Consider the following 25,276-nt stretch of genomic DNA (forward strand, 5'->3'; position numbering starts at 1 on the left):
TGGCCCATTTCTTTCAGTTTTCGCCAAAAATAATTTATTTGGCGAACTTCTTAATATATGGAACCTATTTTCCTTTTCCTTCCATTGCGCATTGCAAAAAAACAGTCACCTTGTTTCTGTTTTCAAATCATTTGAACAAAGTACCTAAACCACATTTGATTTGTAAGAATAAATTGAATTTAATTAAATAAATTTAATTTAAATACAAATTTAATTAAATAATTCTTTGCGCCATTGCTGCAAGGAATGAAATTTAAATTTAAACAAATTTAAATTTAAATTTTAACAAAAACGTATAAAGTAAAAAAGTAAATTTAAAGCCAAAATTAAAGCCAAAAAATTTTTCTAAAAATTAGAAAAATGTGCAAACATATAAAAGATTTAATTCTCGAACTAATCTACAATATCATTTAAATTCAGAAGCATAAGCAAATCAAGTGCAAAACAAATCCACGAAAATACATGGCTTGATTTTGCACTTGATTGGATTGATTTTGCATTTGCATTTTCATGGATTGGTTTTGCACTTGATTTGCTTATGCTTCTGAATTTAAATGATATTGTAGATTAGTTCGAGAATTAAATCTTTTATATGTTTGCACATTTTTTTTAATTTTTTAAAAAATTTTTTGGCTTTAATTTTGGCTTTAAATTTGCTTTTTTACTTTATACGTTTTTGTTAAAATTTAAATTTAAATTTGTTTAAATTTAAGCCACATTTGATGTTATTATAGCTTTCAACAAATCTGCCAAATTTCAAAACTCGCCAATATATAAATTCATGTGTATCTTCGGAAATTTTGAATGAGAAATTGTAAGTTTTTGCAGGTATGCTTAGAAATACACCCACTTCAAGATGATGTTAAAAATTTTATATATTAAAATTTAAACGTTTTTTTCGAAGAAAATATATAAATTATTTTAAAATAAATTATAAAAAATAGGCGAATTTTATTCGGAATGAACCTAAATTTAGAAATATCAAAGAAAGAATCAAATAAGTTTAATAAAAAAAGATTAATAAATATATATATATATATATATACCAAACTCAATTACCATTGTGGAGCTAAAATTTTGAGAGATAATTTTTTAATAACTTCTCTTGCGATTTTTACAAAACTTGGCAGTTTGGTATAATTTGAATCCTAGAATCGAAGTGTGGAAAAAAAATGGCATTTCATTTCAGAAAAAATCCGATTTTGACCTATATTAGAACAATGTTATATATAAATATAATACATATCCTAATTCGCGCTTTCGAGACATGAAAAAAGCAATTTGAATTTCGTCAATCGGCCCAGTAAAACAAGAGATATAGAACAGCCCAATCCCTCCACCCCTGAAGGCCCACCAGCGGCCGAGCGGTAAAGTCGCTGAACACTGCTAGTTCGGTCCGAGGTTCGAATCCCGCGAACGGGCTGGCTGCATGGGCCTTTTCGTGGTTTTCCTCATGTGTAACGTTTTTCCTCATGAGCCAGTTTCCCTTAGAAAGTCCTCCACAAAGACATCCCTCAACATAGGCAGATAACCCTAGTGTGCTTTGCCGTAATATCAATAAACTAAACTAACCAACTCCGCCGTGTACGTGCAATAAAGCTGAGCGTAATAGATTTGAAGAACGAAGTAGCCAGAAGGTAAACCCGCGCCACTCAGGGCTCCTAAGTACTCTCTCGCGAAGCAAGATCATAATCATCCTTTTTATAATCTAGGTATCAACTACACTGACTACCAATAAGTATTTGGACACCTGTGATAGAAAAGAAAAACTAACTTTATTCCAAATCAATAGTTGGTAGAGCCTCCACGAGAGGTAATTACAGCGTGGACCCTCCGGGGCATACTTTCCACAAGTTTTTGTATGACAGCTAGTGGTATTTTCTTCCACTCGGCTTGGAGAAGACATAGAAGTTTCTTCACTGATTTTGCACGGGTAGTGCACCCCTGAATTCGGCGATGCAACTCATCCCAGAGGTTCTCGATAGGGTTCAGGTCTGGACTCTGGGCAGGCCAGTCCATTCGATGAACTCCATTGGCACCATAACAAGCCTTGGTTAACGTCGAAACATGACAACTGGCATTGTCGTCCTGAAAGTAACAGGGGTCCAACCCGTAAAGCTGCCACAACGTAGGAAGCACATTGTCATCGAAAATAGTGCCGTAGGCATCGGAGTTGAGCTTACCATGAATGGGGACCAAGGGTCCCAGCCCACCAGGAGAAACACCCTCAGACCATAATTCCACCTCCGCCGAACTTGACTGTTGGCACAATGCATTCTGACAGGAGACGTTCTCCAGGTAGACGCCGGACCCAGACCCTGCCATCGGAACGGTAAAGGATGAACCTTGATTCGTCACTCCAAAGAACCCGTTTCCACTGATCTACGGTCCAATTTCGATGTGCTTTTCACCACATTAACCGATCAGCGCGGTTGGACTTTGTGATCAAAGGCTTATGTTCAGCAGCACGACCATGAAAACCAAGCAGATGTGCTTCCTTACGGATAGTATTCATTGAAACGATACTCCCGGATGCCTGTTGAAACTTCTCGCGGGTGAGAGCCATCGGTTAGGTGCGGTTCTTCCGAATTTCTCTGGACAGCACTCGTCGGTCTCTATCTCCCAGTTTCGTTGGTCTGCCGACTCGGTGCACATTCCGACAATCACCGCTCACCTTCCACATCTTAATCACATAGGCCACTGTCGATTTTGGGTACTTCAGATCGCTAGATATGTCCCTTAAGGATCGGCCACATTTGTGATACCCGATAATTATACCTTTCTCGAAATCAGAGAGCTCCGAACTGCGAGGCATCTTGCATGCGACTAAAGCCGATGCTGTTTCCTACACGATATATACCGGCGGAGTCCGTGACGTACCTTAGAACCGCAGATATCGTCATTTGCATAGGTGTCCAAATACTTATTGGTAGTCAGTGTATATAAGAGTTTTTGCGTATATCTCTCGTATGGTCGAAGGCCGCTCGCTTTTAATTTTAATTAGTAAGGGTGCATTAGCACCGCGCCCGCGAGCGAAAAACGTCGAGGTGGTAAGTCATAATATGAAGATATACTTTATAGACGAATTAAATCACAGTAGAACATAGCAATAAGTAGTCGTACAAATTTTGAGAAGGTGCTGGAGCAGTTTATGCTAGAAGTTTGAGGAACTTCATAGACTGAAATTGAACATGGATACATGTCGCAATCTGAGTGTATAACATACAAAAGTAGTAATTAAGAGTCACTAACATGAAGCACTTCTTCAGTAAAAACACATTAAAAAGTTGAAAAAATTTTAGAAAACTTGTAATTTTGTGGGACTTTTAAAAGTGGGCGTGATGGTCACGTGAACCAATCAGAGAAACATAGTTTCTGCAGAATCGGTTAACGATACGCTGACACAATATGAGATGTCTGTATCCACAATTTTTAAGACAAAAAAATTTTTTTTGCAAAGTCCTAATCGATTAAAAAGTCAAGTTCACAACAGTCTGATGCTTTGCCAATTGCAAATAAGATGAAACACATACACGAAACACTACACACAGCATTAAGTTGATACTTAATTAAATGAGAGTAAATATAGGAGAATTGAATAAATTTTATATAGTATTTACAATATTTACATATTCATCACTTTGGATTGTGGTGAATACAGCGTGGTCGTTTAACCATATTTTCCTCTACAGGATCATAATTAGCTAAATTTTTGATGGCATTGTGCGAGGAATTAATTACACTGTTGAAGAATTTGTGCGAGTAAATCAAAATTTGTTCTTGGATTTCTGGGATATTTAATTCCTGATAAATTTGATTATTTCTTATAAACCATCTTGCGTTGGTCATAGAATGAAGTAATTTTTTTTTTTTTTTTTTTTTTTTTTTTTTTGAATGACGCTTAATTTCTTCCTGTGTGTCTTGCAGGCAGTATCCCAAGTAGGCACGGCGTATAGAAGTATTGGTCAAATTAAACTCTCTCGTGAAGTAAGTTGAACTTCTTTTAAGTACTTCTTCTAACTCATTTACATTCAACGCGATCCTAAAAACTCATTCTGGTAGGGAGTTGTTAAATAGGAAACAATTGAAAGGAAGGGTTTCAGAATTAAAAATAATTGTTATAAAACTAAAATACACCTTACAAAGTAGACACACGGTATAAGTTTTCTTGAAGATATTGATGCAAAATCTTCCTTTTTCAGAAATGCATTAACCCTTTGCGGCATGGTGTGTCCGGTCTGGACATAGCTAAAAATTTCCTTCTGTACGCACAGAAAAATTAAATGAAAAAGGATTTAGAGGTTACTATAGGTTACTCTGAATCTTCCTTATTTATAGTAGACGGCAGCTCATCACAAACCAGTCCATATATCTTAGCCATGTTTAGTTTCTTAAGACCCTCATTTTTCAAAGAAATCTTCCAGATTTTTTGGGGGGTATAAAAAGAATTGTTTGAAAAGCAATTTCTATGTTTTTTTTTTTTTTTTTTTTTTTTTTTTTTTTTTGTTGGCTGTATGCTAATCTCCTTATTCTACATTAGTTTTAAATTTTTACCTTGAAATCTTGCTAAAATCAAACTGCGAACCCTAGGTGTGCCCAGATCGGGCGCACCGATAATCTAGGACAACTGGGAGTCTGTATCTTTTGTTTCTACGCATCTCATCGGTCAGTTCATTGACAACGACGCTCGTTTCAGCACTCTTTTCGAAGCTCTATTCAATCAGTGTGTCACTTTGGTCACACCCACAGAATTAAAACGATAAGTGTTATCTTCAAAAAATTGTACTTGTGTACTCCTCTAGGCCTAATTAGACTGCCTTTCTTTCTTTTTTTTTTTTTTAAATCAAAACTCCGACTTTAAAAAGTAGCGTGCCGGAAAGGGTTAATACAGCATACATGAAAGTAAATACATAATTAAAATATTAAAATATTATAATAAATATGAAAAAAAGTTTTTCTCTAAAAAATTAATTCCATCTTTCTTAGCCAAGATTTTTTGGGGTATTAAAACGAGAAAGAAAATCAGAAAGTATCGAATAAAATACAATACGAATAAAAGATCTTTTTATATGTGGCACCCAGTTTATCTCAATTTTTCAAAAAATTAATGCGTGTCATTTTGCGATATGAAAATTAGTAGCTTCATGAAATATTTTTGAGAGTTCCATATGCACTGTAAAATAATCGTGCTTTGGCTGTTTAAACTAAGTGAATAAGGAGCTAATTTAAGCCTAATTCCTCTTCCATAATTTTAGAAAAACGTATCACCCTTCCTGTGTTTATGTTCTACAATAATACCGAGCTAATCATGCAATTTTCGATCATGGAGCGAAATCCGTTCACGTGGCTGTGAAATGTGCTTTTCTTATCAGCATGCGCTGTCGTCCTTTCCCGGATGCCCTTATTGATTGTCTACTCATCCACTTGCTAAGGTTTTAAATATATTTTCATTCTTTGTCTCAACACGTGTAGTTGCAATGTGCTTTTGTTAAATTCATTTTTTAAAATATGTTCAAATTATTCGCCGAATACTTAACCTGAAAAGTTTTAAACACTAAAATTCTTTTCTAATATTGATATTAAACGTTCTAGTACCGTCTCTGACATGAACCGTACCATACTTCCTAGTTAGAAAAATTTGCCTGAATTCACTGAAAAAAATAAAACTGTACAGTTGACGAGAAAAATTCTTAAAATATAATATTTAATTTGCAGTTATATAGTAAACTAACATCTCTATCTATTTCCAATGATGTATTTAACATGAAGGCTACATGTATTTAACGTACGTGGATATTTATTTTCATATGTTGTTGCATATGATGTTTACTTTAATTTTTACTTCCTTGTACGAAGTAAAAAGGAAGTATTGCAATCGCGAAAAATTTCGCGATTTCAATACACCAAATAAAGTTAAAAAAAATAAAAATACAGTTTTTACAATTAAAATTACAGTTTCTACGCAAAAACAAGCAATTCGGCCAGCAGGTAAGAATGCAGATTTTTCGGTGCACAAAACTAAAAGTTTCCTTTTGATCCCGTTCCGCAGAAAGACACTGAAGGTGCAGAAAGAATTAAATCACTATTCTACTAAGTTTTCAAATGTAACCAAATATGGCTGCTATGGGAAAAAAAAAAGGCTTAGCCGCACTTAAACAACTTTTAAATTGTTGATAATTCTACAAATATTGTATGCAGATTAACTAAAGGCGTAAAACCTTAGCCGGATGATAAGAGCAAGATAATTCAATCATTAAGCAAAAAATGCACAATTTACAAACATATATGAATAAAAAAAAAAGTAAGATAAATAAAAACTGCGCTCATTGATCCGAGTAAGAGAGTGGACATATACTGTATAAGCCTATTCTCACTATATATACTTTTGGTGCGAGAGATGTGCACAACTACATCAGTGTTCTGAGGCTACTCGCATTTGAGTTATGCGAGATCGTATTAAAGATCTGTATTAATCAAAATTACGAAGTAAATCTTAAACACTTATTTCCTCGAAAAAATTCCAGAAAGGATTAAGCATGATTTAATTGGTAATAATAAATGAAGGCGTTATCTTTGTTGTTGCGAAGCTAAGTTTCTCTAGATTGGCAACAAATCCACTAGTCTGCTGTTTCAAATGTACACAATTAATGGCCGTCATAAAAAAAAAAGGCTTAGCGGCACTTAAACAACTTTAAAATCGTTGATAATTCTAAAAATATTGCATACAGATTTGCTAAAGGCAGAAAAACCTTAACTGGAAGATAAAAACAACATAATTAAATCATTTTTAAAGCAAAAAATGTACAGTTTACAAACATATAAGAGTAAAGAAACTGAGATCACGGAGCCGGGTAACAGAGTGGATATATATATAAATATATTTATATACGTTTGGTGCGGCCGATTGGAACCAAAATACGAGGTGCACATCTACATATTATAGCAGTCCTTTATACAAAATTTCAACGTTCTGAGGTACTCGTTTTTGAGTTATGCGAGATACGTACATACGTTCGCACAGACGCCACGAAAAATTCTCTTCAGAATTCATTTTAAAGCAGTTTAAAATTTCTTTGGAGGATAAGAGATCTTTATTCTGTCCTTAGGTAGAGATGTCACATAAAAACATTGTTAAATTGCACTGGATAGTGGTCATAATGGGTATTTTCGTTGAAATATGATACCGTGAATTGTTCGTGGTTACAATACTTCCTTTACTTCGTACAAGGAAGTAAAAAGAAGCTAATTCATAGTCTTACAAATGAACTTGCTGTATATGTTGAGTCACTTAAAGGACCCAACATTGTGGCCCTCTCTAACCACAAGACCCATTGCCTTAAATGCGCTCAAAGCCGTTTAACAAAATGCTATGAAAAAAGGGACATAACACAGTAGTACGTTCTAATCTATAAGGAGTAAGTCAAGTTATTCACGGATTAGATAAAAAAACACATGATTCAAAGCTAAATCTTTTGTAGAAAGATTTAAACTCACTAATGGGAAGAACAGAAATTGTAATGGAAGCAATTGCATTTTTCACGGAATTCATGAATCCTGGTTAAATTAACAGCTTCTTCTACACTCATGTCCATAAATTAAGGATAATGCAAAATCAGGCAAAGGAAGAGTTAGAAGCAAAACAAATTTGACTTATTTGTAACGCTTATTTATTAAACAAAAGGTAAAGAGCAAAAAAAGATGTTACATGTTTGATATTATTAAAAAAATGAGCAATTTTTACTCCCTGCAGCAAATTACAAAAAACATCTATTTACAGAAAACCAATATTACATGGTTGGTATGATTGCTAATACATTGTATGTCTCCCAGACGATGCATTACAGTCCGTACAAAGCCTACGCATGCTGAGTATCAAATTATCGATCTGATCTTGGGGGATATTACACCACTCAAAAAGCAATGCTCTCCGAAGTTCCGGTAGACATGTAGGAGGAGGTTGATGGGCTGGAAATCGTCGTCCAAGCATATCCCACACGTGCTCTACTGGATTCAAGTCCGGTGAGAATGCTGGCCAGTCCATACGGGTGATATCCTTCGATTGAAGGCATTCGCTTACGATGTTTGCACGGTGAGGACCGGCGTTGTCATCCATAAACACAAATTGCGCGCCCATGGCGCCCCGAAACAAGCGTACATGTTGTTCCAGAATGACGTCCCGATAGATTTGGCTTGTCATAGTTCCAATTTGAACATGCAGGTCAGTTCTGGAGCCCAGAATAATTCCATCCCAAACGAGCTCTCCTGCACCACCATAACGGTGTCGTTCAATAATGTTTCCTTGGTGGTAACGGGTACCTGGAGCTCTCCATATGAAAGTCCGGCGAGAATCAGTCTGCAAGCTCAAACTGGACTCTTCGGAAAACATCACACAAGCCGACTGTTGCGGTGTCCACAATGCATGCTCTCTACTCCAGGCTAACCGCAGGCGACAGTGAGTTGCAGTAAGTGGAACGCATCTGACAGGTCTACAAGCATATAGATCAATCTGCCCTAAGCGTCTGTACACGGTCTGCCTTCAAATTGTAGTACCAATGGTTGAAGAGAGCTGACGAGACAGGTCTGAGGCTGTGCTCCGCCTGTTTCTTTTGGTAGTAACTGCGAAATACCGGTCCTCATTCGGCGTTGTAACTCTGGGGCGACCTGTGCTGTAACGTCTACTCACATTATCATCATCTTGGAATCGTTGCCAAAGCCTGGAGATGACACTCTGGGCAATTCCAAGTTCGTCTGATACTTCCAGTTGGGTACGCCCATATTCCAGACGGCTAATAATTCTACCACGTAAAAAATCATCCAAATGCCTCATATGTGTCATAACTATTGCACTGAAATGCTTATAAAGCGCCTGCGAACAATTTTACTTCTTCGCCTGTATTCCTTATATATCACTCTCTTACACTGTCGTCATTGTGACGTACCATCGGTGTCATCTGGTTACTTCCTGAAATTTGCATATGATTCTTGAAGATGTGTGTAGTGATTTTACAGGTGATATATTTATTTTAGAGTTCGATTTCCGCGTGACTCCGAATTATCCTTAATTTAAGGACATGAAGGTATTATCAAAATGCACTCTAAGTGTATCATACTTTAATGCCAATGACATTAAACATTGAGAATTAGAAATTTTGCAATTTTCTCAATCCGAAGTTTCAAACTATAAGCTGTATTTGTGTTTTTGAACAGTGCTTGCAAGCTCAAGGATTTGAATATTTACTTATAAAATTATTTATTAGTTTGAGAATTAATTTAAGCCATTAATTAATTTTGCATTAGATCTTATTAAAAATTTTAATTAATTTCACATTAGGTCGTATATTATTCGCTGCTGGGAACATGCTCTTCGTCTGCTGGTAAATTAAAATGAAAGTTCTTATACAGAGTGCACTGTGCAGTTTTGTGGCCTTACATAGAAATTCATTAAATTTAAGTTCGCGCTACTTATTGTTTCGTGAGAATTTTCCCTTTTCATAATTTTACGTAATATTTTACCTTTTATATTTTCTATCAATTAAGAATAATACTTTATTAATATTATTATTTTTAAAGTTAACACTAAGGAACAGGAAAATAGAATTACAAAAATTGAAAACATTTCTTGAAATTTGAAATATTTTGTACAAGTGAATCATCAATAGATGGCAGCACCAGTATATTTCAATATTGAAATATACTGGTGCTGCCATCTATTGTTGATCCACTTGTACAAAATATTATTGTTTCGTGAGAATTTTCCCTTTTCGTAATTTTACGTAATATTTTAGCTTTTATATTTCTTATCAATTAAGAATAATAAAGTTAACACTAAGGAACAGGAAAATAGAATTACAAAAATTGAAAACATTTCTTGAAATTTGAATTATTTTGTACAAGTGGATCAACAATTGGTGCTGCCATCTATTGTTGATCCACTTGTACAAAATAATTCAAATTTCAGGAAAATTTATCAAATATATAGGTAAAAAAATATAAATGTTGGTAGAGAAAATGCATCTTATTTATATACCTTAAACTGTAATAAAAAAATATTTCATCGCAGATACTTCGTAAAACAAATCAATTTAAGTGAGATATTTTAAACAAAACTTGTGTAAAATAATGCACAGAGAGATCACTTTTCACAAACTAGGATGGGTAAAAAAACATTTGTTTCCAATAAATTCTATAAGGATTTAATGTGCAAAATTTCGGTTTTATTTATGTACACTAAGCTTCAAAAACAAAAGGGACCCAAAAAACTCAAAGCTTTCAGATTTTTATGTAATGCCTAAAAGGCGTATTTTTGACGTTTTGTGTGGTACTTTTTTATTTATTAAGTGCGGCACTTAAACCTTCTTGACACTTAAATCATAAAATTCAGTTCAACAGCAATATCATAAAATAATTTAAAAAGAGCATATCTTTAGAATTTCCGATACACAGTCACGCGTGCTGGAGACAATTTTTATTTATTTATTTATTTTTACCCGTATTTTTGCCATTGCTCGCTTTGAAATCGCTGAGTTTCTTAATAAAAAATTCGTTAAAGTTTACAAAATATGAAATATATAATAGAAAAAATTCCAAATTACGGTTTCCAGATTCGCATATTTGGGTGGAGGATTACGTTATTCAGAATTTCATCGCTCTGGGTATTGTTTTATCACAATGCTAGAAACATACCTTTATGCAGATTCTTCATTTAATTTCTTTAAATACAACATACGGCGATAATATTTAGTGGCAACAATTTGAAGAGTCATGCAGTTTTTAAAGTTTTCAAAGCAAAATGCCAAAACGAAATTAGTAACCCTTCTGGGCTAATGCCCTTTAGGCTAAAAAAATCTGAAGCTTTCAAATTTTATATTACGCCAAAAAGATGTTTTTTCAATGTTTTGTGCCACCTTTATTTATTAAATACTATGTTCTTCGCATTTAAACCATAAAATTCAATTCAACAGCAGTATCTCAAAAAATTAAAATTCAAAAAGAGCATATGTTTAGAATTTCCGATGCACAGTCTCGCACGCTGGAGAGGAATTTTTTTTTCGTACAGTATTGCCATAGCTCGCTGTGAAATCGTTGAGTTTGTTAATCAAAAATTCGTTTGATTAATTGAATTCGTTTGACCAAAAAAAGTTTTACAAAATACGAAATAGATAAATTTTACTTTTTTGGCTTAGCTTCTCTTAAAACTCGTCACGCGCTGCATTACAAGGGGAAATAAAACGATTTTAATTACAATTCTACTAAAAATTGCTAGCTAATACAAAATGCGGAACAATATATTCGTTATTCTCTCCAGATCTAGGTGTCATATATTATTGTGTTGTCTTATTCATGTGTATTATTTATTGCTCTTATGTACTGCTGAGGTATTTCCTTACTTCTGCGAGACTCATGACCTGTCCGGGGGAACAAATGAGGTTTTGCATTTCTCTTCTTAAATAACAATTATAACAATAAACTAATAACGGTTATAAAAAGGTAAAAGTAGTTGTGTGGGAAGGAGTGTGTCCAAAAGCAAGCAGATAAACCGCAAGCTCAGCGGTAACAGAAAAATACCTTAACAAACTCTCTGATGCGAAGTTACAATCTAAATCCTTTCAGACATTTTCTTAGTACGTTCTTGTTTTGAGTTCTATGTTATCTTACATAGCCAAACAAACTTGTCTACATATTCAATTGCTTCAAAACATAGTTAAAATATTAACTGCCAGTTTTTATTTATTATAACAAATTTTATTCTCCTTTCCTGCAATGTTAACTGCAGTCACGATAAACGTCAATGGACTAAACTGCGAGTGTGTTTCGGTAAATCTTCGATTGCTGTAGCTGCTTTTATATTATCAGTCATGTCAAACATTTTTTGCTTCGAACACAGCAGTCACACCTAGCAGGCCATTATGTTGTTGTTCCACGGCGAAAATATTTTCAAGTTGCCAACAGAAGAATATTCTGTCATAAATTTCAAGTTAAAAATATTGAATATAATAAAAATAAGCTTAAGAACCCCCTTCTCCAAAGGCAGATACGATATTTATCATTTCAATGTTACAATATTATCTTTACAACTACAACATTATTATTTACAATTATGGAATGGCTGACACGTAGGCTGGTCTCGAATGGCACGTGGGCCCCGAAGAAAAAATTTCTGCCCACGAAAATGTGTTTCGTCCTACTGCTCCTCCTCCTGCTCCACCTATTCCTGTTGCTGCTCCTCCTCCTCTTGCTCCTCCTCTTGCTGTTCCTTCTCATGCTGCTGCTCCGCCTCGCAGAGAGGAGGAGCAGCAGGAGGAGAAGGAACAGAGTGAGGAGGAGCAGCAGGAGGAGGAGCAGAGTGAGGAAGAGCAGCGTGAGGAGGAGCAGCCTGAGGAGAAGCAGAGTGAGGAGGAATAGCCTGAGGAGGAGCAGAGTGAGGAGGAATAGCCTGAGGAGGAGCAGAGAAAGGAGGAGTAGCTCCCCCACACCGAGAATTGTCCCCTCGCTCCGAGGCATGGAGGTAGGAAGTAAGATGGAGTCGCCCTAAACAAGTTTCTCCGTACCCTGCTCTGAAGCACCGGCGATCCCTACGTGGTGACCAAAACATTGGGTCATTTACCATTGAGTTCTATGGGATTTGACGCGTTCGGGTGTAAATATTTTGTAATTACGTCGCAAATATACATATAAATGTATATATTTTCTTTTTCTACAACACTTCAGAGTCCTAAGTATGTGAAAACAACATATTTTTAAACAACATTTCATTCTGAACGGAATTAAATGCTATACTTTTCACAGGACAGTTTTCTCAGAATGGTTTAACTTGAATGAAATATTTTCACAAGTTTTCGTTAATTACATTAGAAAAAAAAATTAAGGTAATTCGATTTTAATCGGTTAAGGTACAAAAATTAAGATCAAAATTTATTGTATTATTAATATTAAAATTATGCATTATTTCTTTTCTATTTATAGAGCTTCTTCCTAAAATACTTTCTTAAATATGACATGATTTTTTGGCTTCTTTTAAATTGAAAAATATAAGTCAATTTATAATTAATGCTCTATTCGGTTCATTTTAAATTAGAGAATTATTAGGAATTAGCGAAATACTTTAAATAAGTATTTCGCTAATTCCTAATAATTAAATAGGTATTAAATAGTATTTGACTTTCTCTGAACATTTCTGAAAGGGAATAAAATAAGTTTTTTTTTTTTTTTTTTTTTTTTTTTTAAGTATTATTTAAAACTTGTAACTGAGTTATTATAAAATGTAAAGGGAATAATTCTTTTAATTATACTTATCAGATTTTTTTTTTTACCCTTCATTTCAACAATACATATTCCAAAACTCTTTATTACGTTCTTAAGTGCGCATCTCATAGCATTTGCTTTACAAACATGCTTTTTGCAAGCACATGCAAAAATACCCATACATATTTCCTATTTATCATTTCCGGCAGGTGCAAATCTTTAATTTCTGAGCATTCACTATATTTTTCGTGTAAAGTAATTTACACTAATTTAGCATACACCCGAAAGTTTTACATAAAAAATATATATGAGTATAATTTGAATGAAAATTATAAGTATTATTTTTAATACCCACTCAAAGGTCAGTTTTTCTTCAAAATTCCTCCACGATGGCATCTCTCTCTTTAGGCAGGTAGCCCTTGCATGCGTTACTCTATTTAATAAAAACTTAATCTGACCTATGTGCCTAATTACAAATATTTTAACATACATAATTTTATATTTACATTTAGCCATCAAGTTTCAAACTTTTCAAATCTTCTAGAAAATAAATTTTGGCAGATCTCTTTTAGCAATTTTCTTAAGATCTATATTTTTGTAGTGCAACAGCTTAGAATTTTATAAAACAAATTCATAATCAAAATCGCTGTTGTTAGTTATCGAAAAATAACCAAGATGTGATTTTTGCGTAAATGTCATTAAACTATACAAATTGCTATTATCCATCACACTATGAATGTTTCTTTCATGCGAGAGTGTCCCTTTTTCGATTTCTATGGAACTGTCGTGTGTCGAAATACTATCAGAATCTTGTCAAGCGAGCTTCTGAATGTAAACAAAGAACACCCCGTCTGGTGACCCAACCTTCAAAGCAGTGCTTCACTTCTAGCGCGGAATGGCCGCTCCTCCCTTTCCTACCTCCATGCTCCGAGGACTATGGCCTCCGACGAGAGTTCCCCGCCCCAGAATTATCAACAATTTAAGAGTTGCTTAAGTGCGGCTAAGCCGAAGTTTTTTTTTTTTTTTTTTTAACCATAGCAGCCACATTTTTTCATATTTGAAACTGAGCAGAATAGTGAATGAACTCAGTTTCTGCACCTTCAGTGTGTTTTTGCCGAGGGGGACGAAAAGAAAACTTTCAGTTTTGCGCACCGAAAAATCTGCCTTCTTGCCTGCTGGCGGAACTGCTTGTTTTTGCGTAGAAGCTCTAATTTTAGTTGTAAAAATAGTTTTTTAAATTGTTTTAATTTTTTCTATATGCTTTAATTTTTAATGAAGATATTTTGAGGTGTTATGTATTTTTGTTTCGCCGTGAAGTGAGAACTGAATTAATATGTTTCTGAATATTTTTAATTTAATCTTACTTGAATAAAAGTTGTCAATTATACGCTCGCAGTTTTGCATGTTTTATATTTTCTAAGCAATAAAATACGATTTTATTTTAATTTTATATTTTAATTTTATTTTACTTTTGTTTTCTTTTCTACGGGTTATTTTCGTTTGTGTAAAATAAAATTTGATTCCCGATATGAACAATGAAAACATGTTTCGTGTGGATTTCGCGTTACCACACGGAACTATGGTACTTAAAAATCTAAGAATTTGTAACATGTAACAACAGGAATTGGCAATGTTTTGTATCGGCATATATTTATTCTTTATGTACTGAGAAGCTGTTAAACCCCGACGTCGTTGTTTAGTTTGCTTTTTTTTTTCAATGATAATATATATACATTTTTACTTCCTTGTACGAAGTAAAAAGGAAGTAATGTAATCGCGAAAAGTTTCAGACAGCATATTTCAACGAAAATATCCATTTTGTCCGCTATCGAATGCAATTTAACGATGTTTTTGCGTGATATCTGTACGTAAGGACAGAATAAAAGACTTTTCCTTCAAAAAAATTATAAAACTACTTTAAAATTAATTCTGAAGAGAATTTTTCGTGGCGTCTGTACGAACGTATGTACGTACGTGAGTGCGTACGTACGTATCTCGCATAACTCAAAAACGAGTCCCCTCACAACGTTGAAATTTTGTATGTAGGACTGCTATAACATGTAGATGTGCACCTCGTATTTTGGTTGCAATCGGCCGCACCAAAGGTATATAAATATATTTATGAATATATCCACTCTATTACCCGGCTCAGTGATCTCAGTTTCTTTACTCTTACATGTTTGTAAATTGTACATTTTTTGCTTTAAAAATGATTGAATTATGTTGTTTTTATCTTCCGGTTAAGGATTTTATTCCTTTAGTAAATTTGTATACAATAATTTTAGAATTATCAGCAATTTTAAAGTTGTTTAATTGCCGCTAAGCCTGTTTTTAATGGCGGCCATTGATGTTTACATTTGAAACAGGAGACTAGTGGATTTGTTGCCAATCTAGAGAAACTTAGCTTCGCAACAACCAAGATAACGCCTTCATTTATTATTGCCAATTAAATCATGCTTAATCCTTTCTGGAATTTTTTTCGAGGAAATAAGCGTTTGAGATTTACTTCGTAATTTTGAATACAGATATTTTGAGTTTTTATGTATTTTTGCCTTGTCGCGAAGTGAAAACTGAATTAATTGAATGAGAAATACTCAATCATCTGTGAAAAACTGTTTGTTTTTTGTTTTGTTTGCTTAATTCTTTTATACATCGTTCTAGCTTTATTATAGTATTTGAATAGAACAAGTGACAACGATTAGATAATTCTTTAAATGATATACTCGAAAATTTTGTGCATTCTGAGTTATAATATGAACGAAATATAATACTGTTAAGTGAACCTAGCGCCAGAGTGTCGCTATGGTAAACAAAGTGAATTTTAAAGAATGCATTTATTCTATTGTGGTTTATGCGGTGTCGGCAAAGTAGGTTTAATTCAATCTAATAAGTTTAAATGAAATGCAAGAAAAAATGCGTATAATTTAATATTCCGTACAAGGAAGTCATGTGGTGTACACATCAGATTTTTTTAAATATGGCGACCAAAAGTACCCATTCAAAGTTATTACTGTATTCTCAACTCAAATACATTTTCATCACTTTAAGGGCACATGTATTTTGCTATTTTTATTTTCTTTTTTTATCTTTGTTTTGTGTGTTTAATTAGTATTCTTTCTTGGTATTTTTGCATGTGGTAAGACTACTCAACCATGGGCTCGCTGGACCCTCTCAAATGGCTATCATTTCTGTGAAACTTTAGTGAGGTAAACAAGGTACCTATTGCAGGTTCTAGTTTACCAGTTACCCAAAAAGGGCCATGTGGCGGATTATCGAATACCGATTCTTACATTCAAAGGCCTACACGTACGGTGGCGCGTACACTTGAATTAACAGGGTATAGCCTTATTTTTAATCACATACGTAGTCGCTGATCATAAAAGTGCGTACATTCTGTAAATTGCTTTTCAAGCAAAGTACTGTGATTAATTGTTTTCAAATCGGTTTTTGTTTATAATTGCTCTAAAAAATAGGATTACTATTTAGAGGTAAGTGAATACGAGGGTTGGAACTTTAATAGTGGAAACTATTTATTTACAAGGAATACAAAAGTGATTCATGTCACCATGTTTTACAGTCCTTCAATATAGTCGCCAACATTGTATACAACCCGTTTCCAACGATGTGGAAGTCGCAGAATACCTGTAGCAGCGCCTGTTTTGTTGATAGTTTGAATGGACCGGTCTACTGCCACAAGAATCTCAGGAACAGTTTGGAAGGGAGTGCCACGGTTCCTTCATCTTAGGAATTAAGTCATAGTCACAAGGGCATAGATCTGGGGAGTATGGTGGATGGTAAAGCACTTCCCAGCCCCATCGCTTGAACAAATCAGTCACAGCTTGCGCTGCATGCGGCCGAGCATTGTCATGCAAAATGAGAGGAGAGCTCTGCAGAAAGTGTCGCCGTTTTTTTCTCAAAGCTGGTCGGAGATTGTGCTCCAAAAATGAGCAGTAATACTGCGCAGTGACGGTCTGCTGTGGGGGAACGGTATGCGTTAGGATGACACCATCACAGTCGTACACGAGAATCACCATAACTTTCACATTGCTGGGGTTCTGACGAAATTTCGAACGTCGTGGTGACCCGTGATGACGCCATTCGTTTGATTAGCGTTTCAGTTCTGTCTGGTACGATCGGGCCCAAGTCTCATCCAACGTAATGATACGGCGTAAAAAAGCATCTTCTTCGCGCTCATAGCGCTCCAGGTGGATTCGGGCAGCATCGTATCGTAGCCATTTCTGCATTTCCGTCAATTGATGTGGAACCCATCGTGAAGCAATTTTTCTCATGGATTAGAGATTCCTTAAAGCCGCTCTCCAGCAGCAGATGGGAAAGTAGAATTCGGGCTTAAGACCGTTGGAAAACGATTTGAAGGGAAATCTGAGAGCGTTAATAAATATTCAAGAAGATCAAACAAGAGACATGGAATCAAGAACTCAAGCAAAAGATTTGATTTGATGGTTTCGTCGTTTAAATTCATTTGTTCCATTAATATCTGGCACGATACTTTAAATTTAGTAAATGTGGTAAATGAAATAATGCAAAACTCTAAATTTGATTTACAAATCGTGACCGACAATTTACAAAATCTGATATCGGAACTAAATAATCGTAGATCAGATGAAGCGCATGAACATGCAATTGCCAATGCAAGTATCGTTCCTGATGATTTGGGGGTGGATACTGATTTTCCACAAAGTCGAAACAGGTTTAAAAAGAAACTTTTTCAAGATGAACAAACCAAACAGCAATCCGAGACAAAAATTTAAGGTTAAATTTTACAATATAATATTAGACACTACTATTTCTTCAATTACTGAAATATTCAGTCAATTAAAAGAACATTACAATTACTTCAAGGTAATACACTATATACCTAATTAAAAAAAAAAAAAAAACTGGAGTGACAATGAAATTTTAAAACATTGTAAAGGATTAGAACAAAAACTAATGGATACTAAACATGTTAATGAAAAGGATATTGCTGGAATAAATTTGTTCGAAGAAATAAAATCTTTGTGATATTTTACCAAAAAGGATATGTCACCTATTGATGTTTTAAATTATATTTATGAAAACAATCTTACCGATACATTTCCAAATATTGCAATAGATTTACGGATTTCTTTAACCCAGCCAGTTTCGGTGGCAACTGGAAAACGAAGTTTTTTAAAACTTAAAATTATAAGAAACTACATCCGAGCTAAATAGCTTCTTTGGGCTAAAAAAAGAGAGCTAAACAAATTCCTATTTAACAAATTGTTAAAAATTTAAGCATTAGAAAAATTAAGAGGAATGATTAATTATGAGTACACACCATACACTGTCGTAATTTATTATTGATATACCTATTTTATAAAGTATGATGATTGAACGTTATGAAATATTTATAAGCGTTATAATACAACTTTGCGACTAAAAAATATTTGCAAGAAAACTTTTGTATGTTTTAAAAATCTCTTGGGGGGAAAAAAAAAAAAAAAAAAAAAATTGTTTAAACGATTACAAACGTTTTATTCATTTTACTCAAAATAGATGGCAGCACAAGCGACAATTACTAGCTTTATATCGGAAGTTCTCGACCAAGGAGGAATTTCACAGTTTCAAGAGGGAGGGGGGGGGATGCGATGAGCCTTTTTTTTTTTTTAAATGTTAAGTATTTGGTTTTAGTTTATGATTATAAAAAATTACGTTTATTCAAATTTTGATATTATAAACATTTTACATACTTTTTGTTCAATTTATAAAATACGCTAGAAAATAATCTAAATATAAAATCTAAATCCTTTTTCAAATTTTGAAAAGAAGGGCAGAGTGTTCTTCTAGCAGAGGGTGGGGTGCATGGGGCAGTGCATAGGGCAAAAGATGTTGTGAATCTTTGCTTTATATAGTTTCTGAAAGAGGGAAACAATTCATGCGTATCTTCGTGATATTTTTGGTAACCATTTAACATGAGGGCCGCTCCTAAAACAAGTAATTTCAAATGTTCGGAGAAAGTAATACTGAGCATTACACCCCCTAAGCGCTCGAAAGAGCGATTTAGATGTTGATCATAAACTGCTGTTTTGTTCCGCCCAATTTATTACCTTTGTGAAAGTAATTTACGCAAATTTCAACAAGTATAAAACTCTACGTTAAGGCAGATTACTAATTACTCACGGAATAGAAACGAAACTATTCATGAAGATTATAAAATTTCCAAAAGAACATAAGCGTTTTATATTTGCTAATCTAGTTCATGGCAACACATTTTACGAAATTTTATATTAATATTGGGATAACCGACAATCCCATAATTCTCAACCAAGAAGAAGAGCGATTCTGAAACATGTCAGAAAAATAGTACGAGTATTTATTGTGGGGAGGTGGTCCTAAAAATCCTCCCAGCAATAAATGAACCTCTAGCGGCCTATCCGCTCAACCAATAGAAATGATATCATATGTGTTATTTTAAGGCATGTGCTCGAGCTTGTGATGATTTAATACAATAGAGTTCCACGGTTACGGTTACAATGAAATAATTTCGAAAACTCTTATTTTTTTTTTTTCCCTGCGCAAATTGACTAACATTTGCTATGACAAGGAGTTAGGCAAGGAAGGAAGAGTGAAAAAAACGTTCCATCTCTGTGTGGCTTTCCGTTTCGTTGCAGATATCTTTGCTTCTGATGAAAAGGGGCCGCGACCTTGTTTGCCATCGAAATCGATAGAATCTTGACTAAAATCAACCGAAACACAAGCTTGTTGCTTCACTAATTTTATGTTTTACTTTGGAGTGTTTCTATTCTATCTATTGTATTGAATGAGTATTAATACCAATAAAAGTGTTGTATGAGTATCAATATCAGTAATGTATTGTATGAGTATTAATACTAGTAAAGTATTGTATATGCATATTTGCTAAAGCATATATCGCATGAGCAATAAAAACAGTCTTACAATCAGTAAAGTATTGTATCACTAATATATCAGCCTTGTATCAGTAGTGTATCAGTTATATTTCATCAGTAATGTAGAAGTAATGTAACAGTAGAACATTGATCTATGATATTTTAATTCTCATTTTTTTTGGGGGGGGAATCTCTGTAACGTATAATTTCGTGGGTCTATTTACCGACTTGTGCAAAATCATTCCCATTTCATCAGTATTAATATTCAGTTTTATATCAATGTATCAGTAATGTAGCAGTATTAATCAGTGTTAATATCAGTACCAGTATTAGATCAGCCTTTAATCAGTTCTGCATCTGTCATATTTGCGTCAGTAATATACCAGTAATGTATCTTGAATATTAATCTGTAACTCTGTAACGTTATATTGTATGTCTTGTCGTGCACGTTGATTACCTTTCAGGTGGCATTATGTATCTTGAAGGGGTGCTATAGATAGTACAATAGTACAAGAAATGTAACAGTAGAACATTCATTTGTGATATTTTAATTCGCAATATTTTGAGTCTCTGTAACATATTATTTCGTGGATTTATTTACTGACTTATGCAAAATCATTCCCATTTAAACAGTAATAATATTCAGTGTTATATCAATGTATCAGTACTGTAGCAGTATTAATCAGTGTTAATATTAGTATTATATCAGCCTTTTATCAGTTCAGCATCTGTCATGTTTGTATCAGTAACGTACCAATAATGTATCTTGAATATTAATCTGTAACTCTGTAACATATTATATTGTATGTCTTGTCGTGCACGTTGAATACCTTTCAGGTGGCATTATGTATTTTGAAGCGGTGCTATAGATAGTGGTGGACGTGGTGCTATACTAATTAACCGTTTGATAAAGGGATAGTGCCCACGTCCTCCGTTCTCTCTCTCTCCCTCTCTATTCTATCTATAAAAAAACCTTTTTATTGAAGTGTTTAAATTAACAAAAAGCAGCATTGGTACTTCTTGCAAGTATTTAAAATAATATTCGATGAAGTTAAATTCAAGTAACATAGTCTGAGATTAAACATAGCATAATCTAAAATTAAGGTACAATAACATGCCAAACAAGTATTAATTTAGAAGTCAAACAACAAAAATCAGCATTATATTTTCAAATTTTCACAGGACTAGTTTCGCATTAAAGAACATGAGGCATATGTTAGAAAAAAGGAAATACAAATGTCTTCTGTTGTCCAGCGTTTTTGGTCCGAAAATCACACTTTCAACTTTTCTGCAGCCAAAATTATTCAAAAAACATCTTCCATGGGTGAATTAGATTTTCTAGAGGCGTTTCACATTAAAAAAAAAATCTCTCTGTACTAGTTACCGATCCCAACTTCAATCCATCTTTGCCTTCAGCCTTTAAGGAAATTATGTTTTAGTTCTCGTTTCATCAACAGATGGTGCCAGTAGCTTAACTTCTGTCCAGCCATTCTTATCTTATCTCGTTCATTTGCGCTTTGGCAGCTGAGCATGACCATCTAAACTAGTCCTGTGAAAATTTGAAAATATAATGCTGATTTTTGTTGTTTGACTTCTAAATTAATACAGAATAGTCTACTTAAGCTGGCTCAAGTAATTAACAAAGCGTAATAAACTTTTAAAGTCATCCAGCGCAATGGCTAACTCTAAAGCATTCAAACCCTTGGCTTAAATAGGAAGTTAAAGGAAATATTCAAATCATAATAACTGGTTAATGAACATAAAAACCTACAACCTAGGGTTGGTTAACAGTGGCCTGTCATTACTGACGGGCAAAGTCTGCTGTCTAATTTGTTGACTTTCCAATGACACCGGCTATTGACCACAGGCTGTTCAGTATTATCCCACATCAGAGCTGTAGCTTGGTTTTTAGCAACAAGGGACAACCGAAGATCTCGCGCCCCTCCTGTTTGATAAGACTGAAAGACTAAAAACATTCCAAAATTTCAGGAGCCACTAGGTCGGGAGCCACTCAGCAAACACCAGACGGATTTTAGCCCGGAAGAAGCTTTTAAATTCACTATGTTATCCCCGTGATCCGGACACAAAGCTACTGATTACATAAAAAGTTTGATTTTTACAAAGACTTCTCTTTCCGGTTCTTACTGTGCAAAATTCTTATCTCGATTTTTAAACATTGACTACAGGAAAATATTTGTTGCAAGCTTCGTGCGCAGAAGATCGGCTAGGAGAAGCGCATATTTACGTCTTGAGTTACTGGACCTTTCTTTTATTAACAACGTGCATGCAAGTCTGCACGTGGTATTAATTTATGATGTGTTGTGAATAATCACACTTATTCCCTGGCTTATGATTTGAAGTTATATGTATATTAACCTTAAATGTTTATACTTTGCTTAGGTTGTATTGGCAACAGTCCTTGTAGTGTAGTTTGGTGTGATATGTAGAAGTGTGCTATGCCATGTGCGTGATTAATTCCATGTTTTAATAAAAGACTCTACTTAATATCCCCGGCCTCTGATTCACCTTTTTAAAACTTAACATTATAATAAGTTAATTATTATGATATTATATCATAAGTTTATAAGGTATTTTTCCCGCCTTTATAGCGTGCCTTCGTGGTGCAGTGGTCAGCACACTGAGCCGATATTTCAGAGGTCCGTGGTTCGATTCCCGGCTAAGGCGATTGCTCATTTTTCATCTCTCTTACTTCCAAACAATCCTAATGTCTCTACAGTGGCGCCCGAGCTAAAAGGGTGTTGGATGGAATTCTCCGAACCCAGGATTTGGCGACTGGGTCCCCTAAAAACCAGAGTCGCCGTTTAAAGGGGGAGTATATAAGGTATTTCTCTCGCCTTCCTAGCGTGCCTTCGTGGTGTAGTGGTCAGCACACTAAGCCGGTATTTCAGAAGTCCGTGGTTTGATTTCCGGGGAATGCGTTTGCTCATTTTTCATCTTGCTGCTTCCCCAAAATCCTAATGTCTCTACAAGTTAACGTACTGCTGCATAAATCTTTTAAAACTTATGATTTTATGCTGGGTACCTTGAATTTCTAAACGTTAAATGTTAAATTAGCAGGCATGTCGTAACTACTTAAGATAAAATTGTTTCTAAAATAGAGAAGAAATTCACTAACCAGATTACTTTTTTTTTTTTTTTTTCTGGTAATATTTTAAAATCTTTCTTAAATTTTTTCGAAGAATTTACTGGTGATTTTTCTTCGCTGCATTAGAAAGTAATCTGAAGTATTAGATTGCTATTATTCTGCATATATACATATTTATATAAATATTATTAATTAAAACGTTCCCTTCAGAATTGCTGAGACACTTTTTTTTAAAAAATTTTACACCTTATTGTTTTAGAATACTCGTTATATCCGATAGCAGTTATTAAGCTACTTTTCCTTAATACATATAAGCATCTGATAGAACGCTCAGGTTAGCTTGTGTACCGAGAAGGTATATTTTAAACAATACATAATTTTTAAATAATAGGTACTATTAGGCTTAACAAAAATTGATGGCTAAAATTTTTTAAAAATTATACAGTTTCTGCAATTAAAAAAAGCATAAATTACTTATTTTTTACCGTTAATTATATACTGGTTGATACTCAGATACTAGCCATGAGATGAAATCAGTTAAGAAGTAAAGTTTACTAAAACTACAGGACTCTTTTGTTAGAAATAGTAGTAAATACAACCTAAAGACTATCTGATGCACCACCCATAGGCAATAAAATATAAGCTCTAGTAGCTCTTTCTGTACCTGAGTTTTGATGGAAAGGGTGGATACATGGCGGTTTTAAAGTTTTCTTCGTCTTTAATGTGTAAAAAACATAGCTTATTTGGCTAAGCTTTGCTTTGTCGTCAAAAGCTAACAAAAAGAATTCACCGAACTTCAATTAATAAACATACATATGAAACTTAACCTAAAGGTTTATTGGTACTTCGCTGTTAACGGGGCGCCACTCGCCAAACGTATAATGTTTAAATATGTGTATTACGCCGAATTTTCGTGCACGGCTTCGGCATTTCTCACTTCAAACATTATATATATTAAAATCATTAAAATACAGGAAATGGAATAAAAAAAATTCATGAAATGGTAATTCTTTTCATGAAGAAATGAATTTTCTTCAGATATTCGTTTAGTATTACAATATCTCATAGTAGTTATGTTTTAAATACCCAAACGTTCAACAGAACTTAATTCAAAACAGCTAAAGAGAGCTAATCTGCGAATTCGCTGCAGTCGGCAAGAGAAGTTTTTCTAAACAAACTCTTAAAACAACTAACTAAGAGGTTTTCTTCTTTTTTATAAGCTTTTTAAATCACGCCCGAGATTGTTCTAGCAATTTCTCGAAATCAAAAAGAGATATTTATTTATTAAATGTTAAATGCACGAGATCTTGTATTTTAAATTTTCCGGCTTAGCTTTCTTTTAATATTCGTCACACGCTGCACTGCAAAGGGAATAAACAATTTTATTTATAATTCTACTAACATTAACTATTTAACATATCCGTAACAATATTTTTTTACAATATTCTGTTGTAAATAACAAACGCTGCATTCTTTATTCAGTCGTAAACATTTCTCTTTCCAGTCTATAGCTGCAACTGAAATGCGTATCGTGTTGCCTGTGAGTCAAATTTAGCGCTAGTGTTAATGTTTGATGCTAAGTGACGATTTATTTTCTACTTTTATATATTTGAGAAAAAAAATTAAAAAAGTGACCACCACTATTTGCTTATTTAAATTAATCCAATGCATTTAAGTTGTATAAGAACTCAAGGAATTCGACCGCGTCTGGCATGAGGGGCTTATTCAAAAGCTCATCACTCTGAATTTTAGTCGAGACATCATTCTCCTCATTAACTCTTTTATTACAAATAGAAGATTCTTTATCAACATTCATGACGATAATTCTGATTGTAAGACGCTTAAAGCCGGAGTGGCTCAAGGCTCTGTTCTTGGACCTGTTTTGTATATTTTTTACGTCTCAGACTTCCCTAAAATAAATTCTGATGTAAATTCCTTCCTCGATTGTTACGCCGATGATAAGGCCGTCGCCATTAAGTCTTTTAACGCCGATACTGCTATTAAAAATATGCAAAGATTTGTCTCTGATATTGAAAATTGG

General features: G+C 34.1%; 1 protein-coding gene across 1 annotated transcript in view; it reads left to right on the plus strand.

Annotated features, from left to right (window-relative positions):
• Positions 1-25,276, plus strand: part of LOC118197442 (uncharacterized) — a 576,327-nt gene that overhangs the window by 465,591 nt on the left and 85,460 nt on the right. Inside the window, exon 91 of the mRNA XM_085827453.1 lies at positions 3,928-3,987. Within this exon, the coding sequence (XP_085683579.1) occupies positions 3,928-3,987 (60 nt within the window). The remainder of the gene's footprint in view (positions 1-3,927; positions 3,988-25,276) is intronic.

This window comes from Stegodyphus dumicola, chromosome 12, assembly GCF_044657685.1.
Source record: "Stegodyphus dumicola isolate Sdum_Otavi_A_Nest chromosome 12, ASM4465768v1".
Lineage (NCBI taxonomy): Eukaryota > Metazoa > Arthropoda > Arachnida > Araneae > Eresidae > Stegodyphus > Stegodyphus dumicola.